The sequence below is a fragment of the Monodelphis domestica genome, chromosome 4 (assembly GCF_027887165.1).
Source record: "Monodelphis domestica isolate mMonDom1 chromosome 4, mMonDom1.pri, whole genome shotgun sequence".
Classification (NCBI taxonomy): Eukaryota; Metazoa; Chordata; class Mammalia; order Didelphimorphia; family Didelphidae; genus Monodelphis; species Monodelphis domestica.
Window position 1 is genome coordinate 232,282,318 of NC_077230.1, and position 18,273 is coordinate 232,300,590.

Consider the following 18,273-nt stretch of genomic DNA (forward strand, 5'->3'; position numbering starts at 1 on the left):
TCTCTCTGTTTCTGTCTTTGTCTGTCTCTGGCTCTCCTTCCCTGGTAAAAAATCAGTGTATTGATCAGGCTAGCGATAATGAACAAGTGGCCTATTCTCTCATTGTAGAAGCTGTACATATTTGAAATAGGTGATAATTTGATCTAATATTCAAATACTGGTAAGAATGCATTAGGTTTATGGAATTCACCCTTAAGCTTGGTAAATAAAGCCTAAACAGTCAGGAAATCCTTCTTAAAGATTTCAAAGGAGATTCCACAGCCTTCCTCCTCTTCTGTTTGTAGCAATCTGTCTCCCTGAATTATTGGCTATGAAGCTGATCAAGTGACAGCTGAAGATGAGAAAAAGTATGTTTGAAACAGAAGAAAACAGAACTCCAGGGTTTGACATTTTGCATTCCACCATTTTGAACATTTAGTAGCTGTTCCAAGCTAGGCTGCTGGAGTAAAATATTTGTGATTAGCATCATGTATAGGAGTAGATAGGATGATCATTTCCCCTCTCCTCCAGGGTCCTCTTCTCCCCAAAAGTTCAATGGAGAAACAATGGCCTGTTGCTGCTTACCTATTAATGCCATGTTTTATTTGCTTTACAGATCAGGAAACCATCCTGAGAATACTATTAAGGCTAAGCCAGGGGTAGAGGTAAGTAGGCTTTCTTCTCAGATGACTTCTTGTTGCTTTGTCTTCTGAGCTATGTAAATGACAAAGAGTTCCAATATAAAGTATTTTATAAATCTGTGGTAGTGGTGCTATTCCTCTGTGGGCATGGTTGATGAGGAGGAAGGGAAGGATGAAGGGAACAGGATGTGACAGCAAGATTTGAGATTTTATATGTTTGTAAATGTGTGTATATATAATATATTTTTGTACATGTGCATATATATATAATATATAAATATACACAGGAGTATGTCAGGATAGATAGATAGGACTAATACTTCTCTTCCCTAAGATTCTCTTCTCCACAAAAATTCAATACAAAAAGTGTGTGCATGTGTGTGTGTATGTGTGTGTTTGAGTTTGGGTTGTGGCATAGAGTAAATGTAGCTAGATGACCTTTTCTTTTTAAACCCTTACCTTTTGCCTTAGAATCAATGTTAAGTATTATTTTCAAGGTAGAAGAGCAGTCATTGCTAGATAATTGGGGATAAATGAGTTGCCCAGAGTCAGTCATATAGCTAGGAAATATTTGAGGTCAAGTTTGAACCTAGGGCCTCCCATTTATAGGCCTGGCTCTATCTGCTGGGCCACCTAGTTGCCTCTGGATGAACTTTAAAAAAAGTTTCTCTGAGAACTAATTTTTCTCCATATTGTGTTATTTATATGTGGCCTTACATAGGGTTTCCCATGGACCCAGTATAAGGTCCCACAAGAGTCTGAAAATCTGTAGCTAGATGGCATTGCTTTGCTAAGCACAAAAAGAGAACTTGAATCTTAAAGTGCCTTTGATAACACTAATAGAGGATTTCACCCTCTAAGAGCTGTTCTTCTATGTATAATTCTCTGGAAGGAATCATTTATTGATTGATGCCACCCTGCCATTTAATGGTTCTAATTAAAAGAGATTACCTAAGGTGACAAGATGCTGGTCTCCTGCTGCTGTTTAAGTACCCATCTACTAAGTACCAAACACGTTTGGCTTTTGAAAAGAGTAGGTCTCGATCCTGAGATGATACTCTTCTTGACAACTTAATTTTCATGAAGAATGAATGAGTGACGTGGCTAACTCATTTGTTCCAGCTCTCATTGTTTCTTTGGCCCTTTCTGGTTGAGTGATGGGATGAAGAGTTGGGATTAGGGCTGCCCTAGGTATGGGGTAGGTACCTGAGAGATGCTTCATTTTTTAGAACTCTTTTCCAATGTGCCCCCTCTAGGCACATGTTTACTCCACAGTAACTACAGTGATTGAAGAAGAGGAGTCAAGCAGAGAGTCAGAGGCCACCTACATGAGCATGGTAAGGAATTAGATGAAATCATTGCTGTGTCATGTGCTAAGATTTGAGGAGGATGAAGACTTGGCTGTGCTCACACAGCCAGGGATTAGATGGGAATGAGGATGAGGGTGGGGGACAAGAAGACCTGTTCATTGAAGGAGACTGTTATTCTAATTTACAAAGAGATACAAATTACTGAAGTGAAATGGAATGGACACTATTGTTACATATGTTCTTGGAGCATGCTTAAGCTGTGAAGCCCATATGCCTAAGGGCCCATCCTAGGTCAGACCCAGGTTAGGCAATTCCCTACCTGACCGTGTCCATTAAGAATGTGATACTAGGCAAAACCACATTACAATGACAGTGTCATCTCTGAGTGGCCAGCCTGGAGTGGGTGGGGGTGTTGGTTCTGATGACATTATTAAGAAATAACTTGTTGATTTGTTTCTGGCATATGTCTGTATTAGCAGCTGGTCAGATAGGTGGCACAGTGGATAGAATTCTGGGCTTGGAATTAGGAAAACTCACCTTTTGAGTTCAAATTTAGCCTCAGACACTAGCTCTGTGACTCTGGGCCAGTCACTTCACCCTGCTTGCCTCAGTTTCCTCATCTGTAAAATGATCTGGAGAAGGAAATTGCAAACCACATCAGTATCTTTGCCAAGAAAATCCCAAATGGGATCATAAAGAATTAGAGATGATTGAAAAACAACAAATATTATGATGAGACTCTGAGAATAATATTTTACTGCAAGAGACTCACTTTCCTTTTGGATAAAATTATCCTCAGGGTTTATCAAACCTTATTGTTAGGGAGCAGCTTGGTAGATTGCACACTGACTCCTGTATACCAGTAGGGGGTTGATTCCAGTCATGTTGTTCCATTCTCCAGGGTGTACCACACCTAAGGCAGTCATATAGCGTTTCAGGGAAGAGGAGGAGTGGGGCTGAGGGTGAACAAGATGCTATTTGTAGAATAATTATAGTGAATTAAGTCTATTAAGGGAGCAGTATTTATTCCAGTATGGGTATGGCCTGCTCTTTGCTTCCTTTCCTTCCTGATGGGTTTTGTCCTTTCTCTTCATGACAACAAATGAGATGCATGACTTCTGGGTGAATTCAACTGGCACAGATTCTACCTGAGCAATGCTGAAATCAGCCAAGGGAACATTAATTCCACCTTGGAGTATTATCAGTTAGATCCAGTATTTTTCCCACTTCCTGTTAACTACCATTTCTGTGAAGCAGTACAGTGGCTACCAGGTCTCACCCTAAAGAAACCTACTAATGCAGCTGCATGTTGATGGTATCTGTGCTCTGCCAGCTTGAGTGATAGACAGGAAGTCTGAGATAAGTAACTGATATTGGCGATAACAACCATGATCCTCAAAGCTGACTTCACTGATTTCCTGTTGAGTGCTTTGTACAAAAAAGTACAGAATATAGGACATGCACTCATTGTCTTGTAGGAGATTGATTTCATAACCTGGAGTGTTTTTGAAAAGTGCCTTGGCTTCACCACTGATTGCATGGACCCTCTTTGAATATGTAGCTTTTACATGTATCTAATTTAACAGCCAGGTAACAAGGTAGATAGAGTCAAGAAGGGTCATTTTCTGAGTTCAAATATGACCCAGACATTTCTTAGCTGGGTGACCCTGAGCAAGTCATGTAACCCTGTTTGCCTCAGTTTCCTCATCTGTCAAATCAGCTAGAGAAGGAAATGACAAACCACTCCATTATCTCAGCCAAGAAACCCCCAAGCAAGGTCACAAAGATCTAGACACAACTGAAATGACCGAACAACAATAATTTGACACCAACGTCTGTCATCTACTCCTTGACAGGTATATTTTATGCTCTTGACAGGTATATTTTGTGTTTTTGTTTTCCTCACTCCACAGCAATCAGTTTGGCCTTCCCAGAGAGCAGAGAGGAATAAATCATCTGAGATAATGCCAGAAACAGAACAAAGTTTTGGAGGACCGAAGTTTATCCCAAGACCCCTAACAAAGGAAGATAACATCTTTCAGTAGCCATTGATTCCTCATTTTTCCTGAGCCAAGTTGCAGTTATGTCCTAAAGCTTTCCTATAGTCTTCTTCATGTGCTGCTTGGATTGAGGTTTGAAGATGGAGGCCTTCATTTGTGATGGAAAGAGACTTTTGGGGGGAAAGAATCCTTAGATGAGTAATGGGCCAGAGGCTTAATTCAGTAACAAATGCAGTGCAGTAAACTATTCTGAAGTATTTGCTGTGTGGAGAGGCCTCTATCAGGTTCTTGGAAGAAAAAAAATAAGGCTAAGACGAAGCCCTTGCCCTAATGGAGCTTATGTTATGTTGCCAGAACAAGTGTGGAATCCTTTTTGATTAGTACATCAGACTGTTAAAATGGTCATGTTCTTGAAGAATAAATTTTTATTGTGAAGAAGCTTAAAAAATATCATAAATATTTTGTTTTATGATGGCTAAAAATCCTCTGTAAATGAACATATGTATATAAAAGACCTTATCGTCCCCTTCTCCTCTCCCCATTTTCCCCCTTCTTTTTCTACTTTAGCTGAATATTAGTTAGGAAAAGAGGGTTTTGGTGAGGAGTCCATAGTAGATAACCTCTTCAGGAGCATTATATCCAGGAGGAAAGCTGTCTTGCAGCCTAGTGCGTTATAGGAATGAGAAATGTTATCTGACAGTAGGGGGAATGGAGCAAGAGAAAGATTTTGTCAACCTGAAAATAAAATATATTGAATTTGGTAGAGAATTAAGATTTAGAACTTCATCTCTGTGTTAAAATATTTAGGTCTCTAGTATTAATAATCTTTTATTTGTAATATGTTTTTTTAACCACCATAATTAAGCTTGTTCCAAGGCCAGGTCTTCCTGGCTGTACATGGAAGTGTGGATTATATTTCAAGTTCCAGAATTTTTCTGTTCCCTCACATCTGCATTGCCACATTCCAAGCCAAGCTTTCCCTGAACTCCCCTGACTGCTGAGGGTATTTAGCAATTTTACCTGGGCTTCTTCTTTCCATTCCTAGCTTAGGTAGAATATCCTTGACCTGATCCAGTGATGGTGAACCTTTTAGAGATCACTTTTAGAGACACCCCCCCCCCCCAAGTTTGCATGTTGTGTGACCACAGAGAGGGCTCTGCATGCCCTCTTTGGCACATGTACTATAGGTTCACCATCATGGGTTTATTATGTTTGAGGACACTTACTAGCTGTGTGACTCTAGGTAAGTCACTTAATCTCTGTTTGCCTCAGTTTCCTTAACTATAAAATGGGGATAATAATAGCACCTACCTCCCAGGATTGTGGTGAGGCTAAATGAGATAATAATTGTAAACCACTTAGCACAGTGCCTGGCAAATAGGAAGCACTATATAAATGTTAGCTATTATTATTATTATAATTAACTCACCTGAATCTTTAAGCTTTATCTATTCTGTTCTCTTGCAAAGGACAATATTCACTTCATATCTTATTCAGTTGAGACTAAGAGACATTCAGCCTTTCCCTTTCACAGCAATTAGCCTTTATAAAGAACACAAACAAATAGTCCTTTAATAATGATATGTAGAATGCTATATCCTGATCACACTGTAAAAGTAGCCCATTCAGGCAAATAGAATGGTTTTGATTCTTTCTCTCTTTATGTGGAAGGAAAATATGGGTTTCATTTCTGGTCTGTAGATAATACTTTATAGAATTAATGGGTATTTCTCTTCCTTGAAGTAGCATATCCCTAAGATAATGGCATTAAGGATGCAGGGGCAAATGGATACACAAGTTCAAACTCCTTGTGTTGTTGTTCAAGGCTATCATTTTATCTTCTTAGCATTTTTGGAGGGTACCATTTCCTTTATGTACTGTGTTCTATCCACACTGGATTAATCTCCATCCCCTATATATTTCCTATACTTTCTTGCCTCAGAGACTTTGCCCAAGCTTTGTTCTGTGCATAGCATATATCCTACCCATTTTTAAAAACATTTTTATAAAAAAATTTGAGTTCCAAATTCTCCTTCCTGACCTCCCTCTCCCAGTCTCTCATACCCTGTCCTTTGAAGCAGTAAGCAATCTGATATAGATTTTTTATGTGCAATTGTAAAATACTTTTCCATATTAGTCATTTTGTAGAAGAGATCTCAAACAACAAAAAAAAAGAAGAAAGTGAAATATAGTATGTTTGGGGGGGTAGCCGGGTGGTTCAGTAGATTGAGAGCCAGGTCCTAGGTTCAAACTGGCCTCAGGAGACTTCCTTAGCTATGTGACTTTGGGCAAGTCACTTAACCCCCATTGCCTGGCCCTTACCACTCTTCTGCCTTGGAACCAATACACAGTATTGATTCCAAGATGGAAGGTAAGGGTTAAAAAAAAAAAAGATGTTTTGGTCTACAATCAGACTCTATCAATTCTGACTGAAGGGGGATGGTATTTTTCATCAGAAGTTTCTGAGATTGTTTTGGATCACTGTATTTCTGAGAATAATTGGGTCATTCACAGTTGTTCATAAAAAATATTGCTGTTAAAGAAAAATTTATGACTTATCACATGTTTGTATGATAGATAATTTAGGGTTTTGGTTCTATGATAAAAATGAATAATATGGAAATAGGTATCAAGTGATAACATTTGTACAACCCAGTGGAATTGCTTATCGGCTCTGGGAGGGAAGAGGGAAGAAAGGAGGGAAAGAAAATGAATCATGTCAACATGAAAAAATATTTTTTTAAATAAAGTTAAAATAAAAAATTTTGCTGGTGTGTATAATAGTTTTTCTGGTTCTGTCCACTTCATTTTTCATCAACTTGTGTAAGCCCAGGTTTTTCCAAAATCATCCTGCTCACCATTTCTTATAGCACAGTGGTACTCCATTATAATCACATACCCCTTGTTCAGCCATTTCTCAACGAATGCAGCTCCTCAATTTTTCAATTCTTTGCCACCACAAAAAGACCTGCAATAAATAATTTTGTACAATTAAGTCTTTTTTTTCAACCATTCCCCAATCAAGGAACAACTCCTCATTTTCCTATTTTTGGCCACCACAAAAAGTGCAGCTATAAATATTTTTGTGTGTCCTTTCCCAATTTTTTTTTATCTCTTTAGGATACAAACCTAATAATGGTATTGCTGGATCAAAGGGCATGCAGTCTTTTAAAGCCCTTTGGGCATAATTCCAAATTGCCTTCCAGAATGGTTGGATCAACTCATACCAGCAATGCATTAGTGTCCCAGTTTTGCCACATCCCCTCCAATATTTATTATTTTCCTTTACTGCAATAGTGGCCAATTGGCTAGGTGTGAGGTGATACCTCAGAGTTGTTTTGATTTGTATTTTTCTAATCAGGAGGGATCTAGAACACTTTTTCATATGATTACTGATAGTTTTGATTTCTTTATCTGAAAACTGCCTATTCATGCCCCTTGACCATTATCAATTGGAAAATGTCTTGATTTCTTGTAAATTTGACTTAGTTTCTTATGTGTTTGAGAAATTAGACCTTTATCAGAGAATTTTGTTATAAATACGTCTCCCTGTTTGTTGCTCCCTTTCTAATTTTGGTTGCATTGGCTTAGTTTGTACAAAACCTTTAAATTTAATGTAGTTAAAATTATTCATTTTACATCTTATAATGTTCTTTATCCTTTGCTTTTTCCCCATAGATCTCTCAGGTATACCATTCTAAACTCACCTAATTTAGTTATAATATCACTCTTTATATTTAAGTTACATACCCATTTTGAATTTATCTTGGAATAGAGTGTGAGATATTGATCTAAAACCAATTTTCTCCATACTGTTTTCCAATTTTCCCAGCAGTTTTTGTCAAATAGTTCTTATCCCCAAAGCTGGGATCTTAGGGTTTATCGAACACTAGATTGCTGAGGTCATTTCAAGAGGAAATCTTTAAATACACAATAATTCAATTCTAATACTGGAAAAATATGAACCAGGGATTTTAATGAATTTTAATCCAGTGATTTATATATATGTGAGTGGTAAAGTTCATCTCCAAGTTGATGAAGTAGGATGAGCAGGCTGCATGATTTTTAAGACTTGACTTCAAAGGTAACCACATTATTCACATCCTGATTTTTATTTATTCCTGTGAATGAAAGGAAATTGACTGTGTAGATACTTGGATTTGTAGATTTTTTTTTTTACTTAATAGAAATAGGTTGAGAACCTTGAGTATGCCTACTTAAAAAATGCATGAGCTTTCTTCCTGGCTGCTCAATATTTTTAGATGCTTATCACTATGCTGCTGTTTTTTTTTTTTTGACAGAATGCCTACATCAGCAATAAAAAACAAAAAAAACTAAAAAAAAAAGAGTGTGAGAGAGAGAACACTTGTGGGACATAGTGGAACTCATAAATTGTTAAAAGACTAAGAAGGCCTCTAGCACTTTGGAAAAAATCTCTATGGAGATAGATCCCACTTCTGTTTCCCTTGTGTGTGGCAACTTCCAAGGAATGTGGCTGGTTTTGGTCTCCTTTTTCAGGGCCAGTCCTAGATTCAGTCAGTTGCTTAGAGCTAATAAAATTAAAGTTGTGAATTTGAGCCCCTTACTACTGATTAGTAACTTGTTGCTGAGCAAAGGTACCAAGAGGTACAGAGGATAAATGTGGTATGTGGAACCATGGGAGGCAAAGTTGGATAGATTGGGGAGGCCAGGTTATAGTCTTGAATTCTAGGATAATAACATCCTGTATACCCTTCTTAGTCCATGTTGAAGTTTCTGGGAGTAGAGAGAAAAACTTAGGTCAGTTTGTACTTTACCTTTTGGTCAAAAGGGGGATGATTAGTCAACAACGTCATGGCTCAGTGGAACCGACTACCACCTTCAAAACCCATCAGCTGTGATTTAGTAACAACATTTTCACATATGAAAATGTGTGTGTGTTTGTTTTTGTAGGGTTTGGGGAGGGGAAGAATATTATCCAAGGAATATTTTGTAAGTTTTATTTTTTCATTTAATAACATTTATTTTCTCCTTACCTACTGCTTCTTCCTCATATTAAAAAAGAAAATAAAAAGAAACCCTTGTAGCAACAACAAAACATTCTCATATTAGCTACGGCCAAAAATATGTGCTCTGTTATGTATATTGAGTCCAGGAAGACCTGGGCACTATTATTCATCATCAATCCTTTGGAATTATGATTGATCATTGCCTTGAGCATAGGTCTAAAGTTATTCGTTTTTACAGTTATTGATATGATATAGATTGTTCTGATTCTTCTTTCTATTGTCTGCATCAGTTCATACAAGTCTTCCTGGATTTCCTTGAAATCATTCCCTTTGTCATTTCTTACTACACAATAATCTTCATTACATTGATATATCATAATTTTTTCATTCATTCCCCAGGTGATTGATACCCTTTTAGTTTCTAGTTCTTTGCTACTATAAAAAGAGAAGCTATAAATATTTTTGTATGTGTGACCTTTTCCTCTTTCTTTAATCTCTGGAATGTAGGCCTACTAAGGTTATTTCTGGATCAAAGGGTAAAATAGTTTAGTAATACTTTGACTTTAGTTCCAAGTTGTTTTCCAGAATGGTTACCAATTCATAGCTCTAACAACAGTGCATTAATGAGCCTATTTTGCAACATCTCTTCCAATATTTGTCATTTCCTTCCTTCCTCCCTCCCTCCCCCCCTTTGCCTTCCCCCCCCCCCCACCCAATCTGATAGGTTTGAGGTAGAATCTTATTTCTCTATTAGTGATTTGGAATTTTTTTTCATTTGGCTATCGATACCTTGGGTTTCTTCCATTAATTACTACGTGTTCATATCCTTTGAACATTTATCAATTGTGGAAAGATGTTTATAATTTTAAATCAGTTATATATATATACATGCATATATATAAAGATATATATATATATGAAATGAGACCTTCATCAGAAAAGTTTACTACAAAGATTTTTTCCCCCTCAGTTAATCCTTCCCTTCTAATCTTAACAGTTTTGAATTTGCTTGTGCAAAAACATTTAAATTCAGTGTAATCAGAATTGTCTACTTTATCTTCTATGAACGTTTATCTCTTGTTTGGTTATGAACTCTTCTCCCAGGGAGAGACTAATTTCTTCCTTGCTCCTATAATTTGCTTATGATGTGACCTTTTATATATAGGTCATGTATCCATTTTCCCTAGGACTAGCAATGGAGATTTTTGTGCTCATAGAAACTTCAATGGCTCCCTAATCCTCCATAGGGTTGCCAACATAACCTTCCTGTGGTATACTTATACAATTTTCCTCATCAAAATCATCAAGGGCTTTTTATAACCTTTTAAGATAAAATAGAAATTATTTAGCCTAGCATTTAAGTCTCTCAATAGTCTGGTTCCTTAAGTACCCACCTTTCTAGTCTTATACTACAATACTTAATGAATGAGCTATTATAATTTGGCTAACCTGGACTGCTAGCTGTTTCTTGAACCTTGCTCCCCATCTCCATCCTCACTTAATTCACACAGGTTTTCCCCCATGCCATCAGGACAATTCATTTTTATCTTTACCTCTCAGAATCTTTGACTTCCTCCTACATGCAGTTCAGGTATTACTTCCTCAGAGCAGTCTTTCCTTATTTCCTTTCCTTTTTCCCCACTTATTGTTCCAGTTAGTATCATGGTAGAGAGGGCTGCCCTTGAAGTTGAGAAGACCCAAGTTCACATATCCTGACTATGTGACAATGGTTAAGTTACTTATTAGTTCTTCAGAAAAACTTATTTGTGCACATGTTATATAACTGTCACATCCCTTACATTACTGCCCTTTTACTCCCAGTAAAATGTAAATTCTTTCAGAGCAGCGGCTAGTTAATCTTTGTAAAAAATGGTAGTTGATATTTATATAGTACTCAAAAATTTTCAAAGTCCTTTATATGTATTATTTCTTTTGATAACAATTCTGTTAACTAGGCACTACAGATATTTTTGTCCCCATTTTACAGATGAGAAATCAGAGGTCCAAAGAGATTATGACTTGCATTACAAGTTGAGCAAGTTTCAGAAGTAGGATTTGGAACTAGTTCTTTCCTGATTCTAAGATCACTGTTCTTTCCCCTTTAATACAAGATCTCTCTCATTCTTCCCTCCTCTCCACTTACACAGCCACTACTCTAGTTCAGGTAATAATTCCCTCTCTCATAGCATTTTACTTATAAAAATTAGCTTTTATTGATGTTATCTGTTCCTTATACCATGATAGTATCCCATATATTTTTCCTTCAACCGCTTCTGGAGAGCCATCCCATATGACAAATAGTATTTTTTTGGAGAGAAAAAAGAATCCAACTCTATTATCAATAAATGCAACAAATAAAAACAACACAATCAATAATTGAAAAAGTCCAAAGAATGCTGTGCAGTTGTTCATATCTTTGACTACCTATCTATTGGGGAATCACTATCAGTCTTATTTAGATTTATTAGTTGTTTATCAGGGAAATTTGATACAAAGATTTTTTCCCACTTGACTACTTCCCTTCTTATTCTAGATGCATTAATGTTGTCTGTGCAGAAGCATTTTAGTTTCAAGTAATCAAAGTTATCTATTTTATCTTATAATTGCCTCTATTTCTTGTTGGTTAAGAATACATATCCTTTGCTATCTCTTTTAGAAGACAGCATACATCTTTTAACTCTAGTTTCTCCAGAAATTTATTCAGTTCTATATTTTCCCCTTTAAAATCTTTGTTATACTTCTCCCAAACTGATAAAAACATATTAAAGAGTCCTGTCACTATTGTGTTACTGTATATAGCTTCTTGAAGTTGATATGTTTCCTTTATGAATTTGGATGCTAAGGCCTTTGGAGCATATACATTTAGTGCTGATACTGGTCTGTTGTCTATAGTTCCTTTCAACAAAATAGTTTCCTTGTGTATCACTTTATTTTTTGAATGTTTGCTTTTGCTTTGTCTGTTATGATGATGACTTTTGCTTTTTAGGATTCATTTGATACATAGCAAAATTTCTACCTTCCCTTCAGTCTTATTTTATGTGTTTGTTTATTGTATTTATTGTAAGCAACAGATAGTAGGATTGGTTTTCTTAAACAATGTCACTCTTTTTCTTTTTTTGTATTATTTAATCCATTTACATTTAAAGTTATTAGTGTTAGGTTTATATTTGCTTCCAACTCTAAAATTTTTTTAAAGTTATGACTTTTCCCCCTCTTTTGCTATAAGCATAGTATTATGCTCCTTTACTTACTTTAATTTTTTTTTAAGGTGGCCTTGTTACCCCTCCCTACTAATTCCCTTCTAATCTATTATCACTTTCCCATTAGGGTTTTACTTCTTAGTTTCTTTTCCTCTCCTGCTTTTATGTGGTTATATATTTCTCCTCTTCTATTTCCTCTCAGTTAGCCAAGGAGATTTCGCCTTCCCTGTCTTTCAGCTAATCTTGTTCATTAGTTTAAAAAAAAATTTATTCTTCTGTGCTCCTTTCCAAAGAGGATTTCTTTTAATCTATTATCCATCTTCTCTTTCTGTTTACTCATTATACTCTCATTTTCTGACTCATGACTGCTATAATTATCTGATCTCTCTTTTTTCTGAATTCTTTGTGTAATCAAAGCTTCCAAGATATCTATTCTAGGCTATCCCCTCTAGATACTTTCTTCCAGAGTCTTTTAAGGTTTATAGCTTTTTTGAGCCCCCTTTTCCATTGTGCCTCATTCTCAGGATAATGCTAATTATTGAAGGTGTCAGAAAAGACAGTGAAATGCAAAACAGCTCCATGACTGGGCCACTTCCCATTGTTGTGGGAGAACTTTAAGGTAAAACCCTGGATCTGGACAGGTGGCCCTTGTCAAGAATAATAGACTCCAATAGCTAGCTTAAAAATAAAAGAGATTTATTAATTTGAATGTAAGTCAAATGGAATGGCTGAGGGAGGCAGAGCAGATGGAATGCTGTCTCTGGTGGAAATGTGTTCTGGGCTTTATATACCTTTTGACAACAGGGCCTATGTGACTAGAGATGGGATGATGATGGCATGTTAGTGGGTCTGTGTAATCCCAGATGGGTCATGTGGTTGTGTCCTATTCCTCAAAGTCAAAAGGGGGTGAACTGTTCAGTTTAGAGGATAATCGGACATCTAGGTTATAAAATAGATACTTATCAGGAGTAAGCTGGGAGGTGCTCATCAAGAATGAGGGGAAAGCCCAGAGAGGATCTTCTTAGCTTAAAGTCACCTTTCCTAGCACTGCAGGAATGCAAGGAAAAATGAATCTTTTGTGTATTCCTTGCCTGGGTTACAATCTGGGGTTTTGGGGTGTCTAGGGGAAGCCTGGGCCCCTATATCACCACCACTGATCTAGATTCTCTCTTCTTGACTCCTTTTTTATACATTTGCCTGGAATTCTCCTGCTTGAGCCCATGCTCTCTCATTCCTCTAGGTGCCAGTTGCCCCAGGGATCCCAACCCCCCTTCCCAGGACAAGTAAACTTTTCAAGCATCAAATCCCCCAGTCTTTGTCCAATACAAGGTATTTGTCTCCCTTCACCAACCATCTATTGGTAGAATTCCCTTCCACCTTTAAAGCAAGATCTCCTTTTCTCCTAATTTTTTAATCTTTCAGTTCTCCTTACTCTCTTTTTGAGATCACAGAGGTCACATCATTATTAGCCTTGGATTTGACCCTGACCAATCACACACTTCTCACCATCCCCTTGCCACACACCCCCTCCATATACCTTCCCATGTTGTAATGCCATCCCGCAAAAGGAACATTCACCTGTAGGCTCATTGTCACCAGGTTCTACCCATAATGCCCTGTTCACCTCTTTGTTGTTACTAGATTCCTACCTTCACCTCTGTCTCCTCCTGTACCTTAGAATGAAGTCTCCTATTGGTCTTCTTGCTGTCACTGTTGCTTTTGCTGTACTCAATCTCATTTATTCACTCCTACATTTCTGTTGTTTGGGGTGTTCAAGATGCAAATAATCATTTCTAGTTTTTTTTTTCTAAAAATATTTAAAACTCTCCTTTATTATTGTTCTGTATGATTAAGCTTACTTTTGAAGGGTATGTAGCCTTGGGCTGTAGAATGAGCTCCAATGCTCTTCAGAATACATTCTCTCTTTTCTCTAGTAGGTGCTGAATAGTTCTGAATTATTTGAATGTCCTTTTCTTTGAATTTGAAGGTCCTATCCCTGATGACCTGTATAACATTTCTGAATTGAATTGTTAAATTTAACCACTATGTGTCTTGAAGTTTGCAGCCTTGACTTTTTTTTTCTTTTCTGGAGACAATCTGAATTCTTTCAATTTCAATTTCATTTTCTGTGTTAAGAAATTCTGGGCAAAAATGGTGAAGAAGGTGCTTAGACTCACCTGATGTCTACAAATTACCCTCTAAGCACCTGTGTTATAACACCCCAAAATGAATTCTGGCTCAGCATAACTCACAAAAAGATAGGTGAAATAAAATTTCAGTTTAAAACAAGACTACCACAAAAGATCTATGAGAGAGGTGGATGTGAAATGCAAAACAGCATGCCAAGGCAGGCAACATCATGGCAACAGACCTTATGGTGTCAGAATCAGCAGCAAAGGCTTTTGGAGCTCTCAGCCAGATGGTAAACTAGGGTCAGAGAACTCCTTAGAAGAAGATGCCCAATAGGAACATAGCACAATTTTAAGAGTTTTTTTTAAGTTAAGAAAAAAGAAAAGGGCTGGAAAATTAGCAAACAACAAAAAAAGAAACTACAAAGAAAGATATTTTGGTGACAGGGAAGACCAAAACAAACTTGGAAGAAGACAACAAAATCAATATTGCTATATCCAAAGCCTCCAAGAAAAATAATAATTTTCTCAATCCTGAAAAGAATTAATGGAGGAACTTAAAACGGATTTAAAAAACCAAATAAGAGAGGTAGAAGAAAAATTGGGAAAAGACATGAAAGTGATACAGAAAAATTTTGAAAAAAGAGTCAATAGCTTGGTAAAGGAGGCACAAAGAAATACTTAAGAAATTAATACCTTAAAAAACAGAATAGACCAATTAGCAAAAGACACACACACACACACACACACACACACACACACACACACACACACACACACACACAAACATTGAAGAGAAAAACTTCTTAAAATGGAAAAAGATATACAGAAATGCAATCAAGAGAAGTCCTAAAAGGCAGAACTGGTCATAAGGAGAAAGAGAACAATTTAGAACTATATCCAAAGGACTATAAAATTGTGCATACCCTTTGATTCACCACTACTCCTAGGCCTGTATCCCATAGAGATAAATAAAGGAGGGTGATGGGTGGGAGGAATCTAAGTGTACAAAAATATTTAAAGCAGCTTTTTTTGTGGGGGCAAAGAATTGGAAAGTGAAAAGATACTCATCAATTGGGGAATGGCTAAGTTATAGTATATAATTGTAGTGGAATACTATTGAACTGTAAAAAATGATGAGCAAGAGGAGCTCAGAAAAAACCTGGAAAGATATGAAGTAGAGTGAACATTTTTAAAAAATGTTCTCCCTTTCTCCCTCCCTTCCTCCGTCTTTCTTTCTTTCTTTCTTTCTTTCTTTCTTTCTTTCTTTCTTTCTTTCTTTCTTTCTTTCTTTCTTTCTTTCTTTCTTTCTTTCTTTCTTTCTTTCTTTCTTTCTTTCTACCTTTCTTTCTACCTTTCTTTCTACCTTTCTTTCTACCTTTCTTTCTACCTTTCTTTCTTTCTTTCTTTCTTTCTTTCTTTCTTTCTTTCTTTCTTTCTTTCTTTCTTTCTTTCTTTCTTTCTTTCTTTCTTTCTTTCTTTCTTTCTTTCTTTCTTTCTTTCTTTCTTTCTTTCTTTCTTTCTTTCTTTCTTTCTTTCTTTCTTTCTTTCTTTCTTTCTTTCTTTCTTTCTTTCTTTCTCTGTCTCTTTCTCCATTTCTCCCTTCCTCTCTTCCTTTCTCCTTTCCTCCCTCCCTCCCTCTCTCTCCTATCTCCCTCTCCCTCTCCCTCTCTCTCTCTTTCTTTCTTTTTTTGGTTTGAATTTCCTTCTACAAAGGATTAATAAGGGAAAATGTTTTACATGATTGTACATGTAAAATCTATATCGATTTGCTTACCATCTCAAGGGAGTGTGTGTGTGGGAGAGAATTAAAGACTCAATATTCTTTTTTAAATGTTGAAAACTGTATTTAATGTAATTAAGGAAATAATTTAATTTAATTTTAAAAATGGGCTGTTGGTCGAGCTATGAACTAGTCTAACCATCCTGGAAAGTAATTTGGAACTATGTCCCTAAATCTATAAAACCTTTTATGTAGCAAAACCAATACTGTGGCTATACTGGTTATACTCCCCAAAGATGTTAAAGAAAGAGAAAAGGGACCTATATGTACAAAAATATTTTTAGCAGATCTTTTTGAGGTAGCAAAGAACTGGAAATTGAGAGGATGTCCATCAGTTGGGGGAATGGCTAAAGAAGTTATGGTATATGAATGTGATGAAATACAAGTAAGCTATAAGAAATGATGCAGGGGATGATTTCAGAAAAACCTAGAAAGACTTATATGAACCAATACAAAGTGAAGTGAGCAGAACTGGAACAACAGTTAATGCTTTAGCAATTTGAAGAAAATAAGCTCTGAAAGACTTAGGAACTCTGATCAATACAATGACCAACCACAATTTCAAAGGACTCTTTTTTTGCCCCAAAAGACTCTTAATGAAACATGTTATCTACATCCAGTTAAAAAAACCTCAGAATGGTGATCAAAGCATATTTTCTTTTTGTGTTTTTGGATATGACTAATTTGTGCATTTGTTCTGCATGACTATTTGCAGTTGATTTTGGTTTTCTTGCCTTCTTAATGGATGGGGGAAGGGAAGGGAGAAGAGAGAGAATTTGGAACTGGAAATAGGACAAAATGGAATTTAAATTTTTTTCCAAATAAAAAATAGTTCTGGGTAGTTCTATTATTTCATTAATTATGCTTTTAAGATTTTTTTATCCTGTTATATTCTTTTGGGAGACCTGTGATCCTTAAGTTGTTTCTACACATCCTATATTCAAGATCAGTATATTTTCCTTGCATAATAAACATGTTTTCTTTTAATGTTATTATTATTTTTTGTTTTGCTTTTTTCTAGGTAGTCTTTCCTCACTCTAATTTTAGATTCCCAATCTATTCTTCTCTCTTTATGTTTCTTTGGTGAGGCATCAACATTTCTCTCTTCTGATTTCTAATAACTATGTCTGCTTGACACTAGATATTTTTCTAACCTGGATTGTTTTCTTCTTGCTTCATATATATTAAGTTTTATGGCACTATGAGGGGCTGTATCTTGTCGGTAGGAATCTTATTTTTTTATTCCCACATATAGCATTTGGTACAATGCTGGGTATATGATAAAGATTTAATAATTACTCATAGAATAGAATTATATTTTTAGGGGTGAGAGTAGAGTCTCTTGCATTAGAGATTGAGGGAGCTGGTAAGCTTCCAAGTTTAACCACACATTAACCATATATATTGATTTTCCACCTATTTCCCTAGCTGCAAAATGGAAGGAATAAGCCTTGCTTTAAAAAAAAAAAACAACCCTTAACTTTTGTCTTAGAATCAATACTGTGTATTGGTTCCAAGGCAGAAGAGCAGTAATGGATAGGCAATGGGGGTTAAGTGACTTGCCCAGGGTCACTTTGCCCAGGAAGTGTCTGAGGCTAGACCTGAACCCAGGGCCTTTCTTCTCTAGGTTTGGCTCTCAATCCACTGAGCCACCTAGCTTCCCGTTATCCTTGCCTTTTTGAAGATCTGAATAAGTGAATGATGTTGTCTTTACTGCATCTACTATAAGGATTCAACTCTTATTTAACCTTATATAAATTATAGCTCAGCAGGTACTAGAAAAAATTCTAAATGCAAATAGAAATTACACTTGTGTTATCAGTTACTTTGGTTTACCCATTAAGGCCGATAATTTGAAGTTGGTTAATAATAAGGTCTTGTGAGTTAATGGAATCAGAGTGTGTGGGATGAGATTCAATGTGTAATTCTCAGACTAGTGTTTGGCTTATAACCCCAGTTTTCAAGACCCCTTAGTATTCTATTCCTTAGATTAAAACTATGTGCCCCCCCAAAAAGTTTTAGTTTTCCTGAACTATTTTCAGAAGCCTTGAGAAGAGTTTATCTGAAGTCTGAGGAACTTGCCAGCTCTAGGAAGCAGAACAAGACAGGAAAGAACAGGGAGATTTGAAAGGTTTTTTTTTTTTTTGGTCCTAAGATGGGAATCCCATGACACTCACAGTTTTTTTTTTTTATCATGGGGGCTTTTAGGGGTACATAATACTGAAAATCACGAGCTTGAGAGT

At 36.4% G+C, this 18,273-nt stretch overlaps 1 protein-coding gene across 2 annotated transcripts in view; it reads left to right on the forward strand.

Annotated features, from left to right (window-relative positions):
* The window catches only part of JAML (junction adhesion molecule like), a 35,459-nt gene extending 29,127 nt beyond the window's left edge, over positions 1 to 6,332 (forward strand). For both annotated transcript variants that reach the window (XM_007494713.3, XM_056794321.1), the window contains 3 exons: positions 596 to 644; positions 1,877 to 1,957; positions 3,844 to 6,332. In XM_007494713.3, the coding sequence (XP_007494775.1) occupies positions 596 to 644; positions 1,877 to 1,957; positions 3,844 to 3,975 (262 nt within the window). In that variant the 3' untranslated portion in view covers positions 3,976 to 6,332. The remainder of the gene's footprint in view (positions 1 to 595; positions 645 to 1,876; positions 1,958 to 3,843) is intronic.
* The last annotated feature ends 11,941 nt before the right edge of the window (positions 6,333 to 18,273 follow it).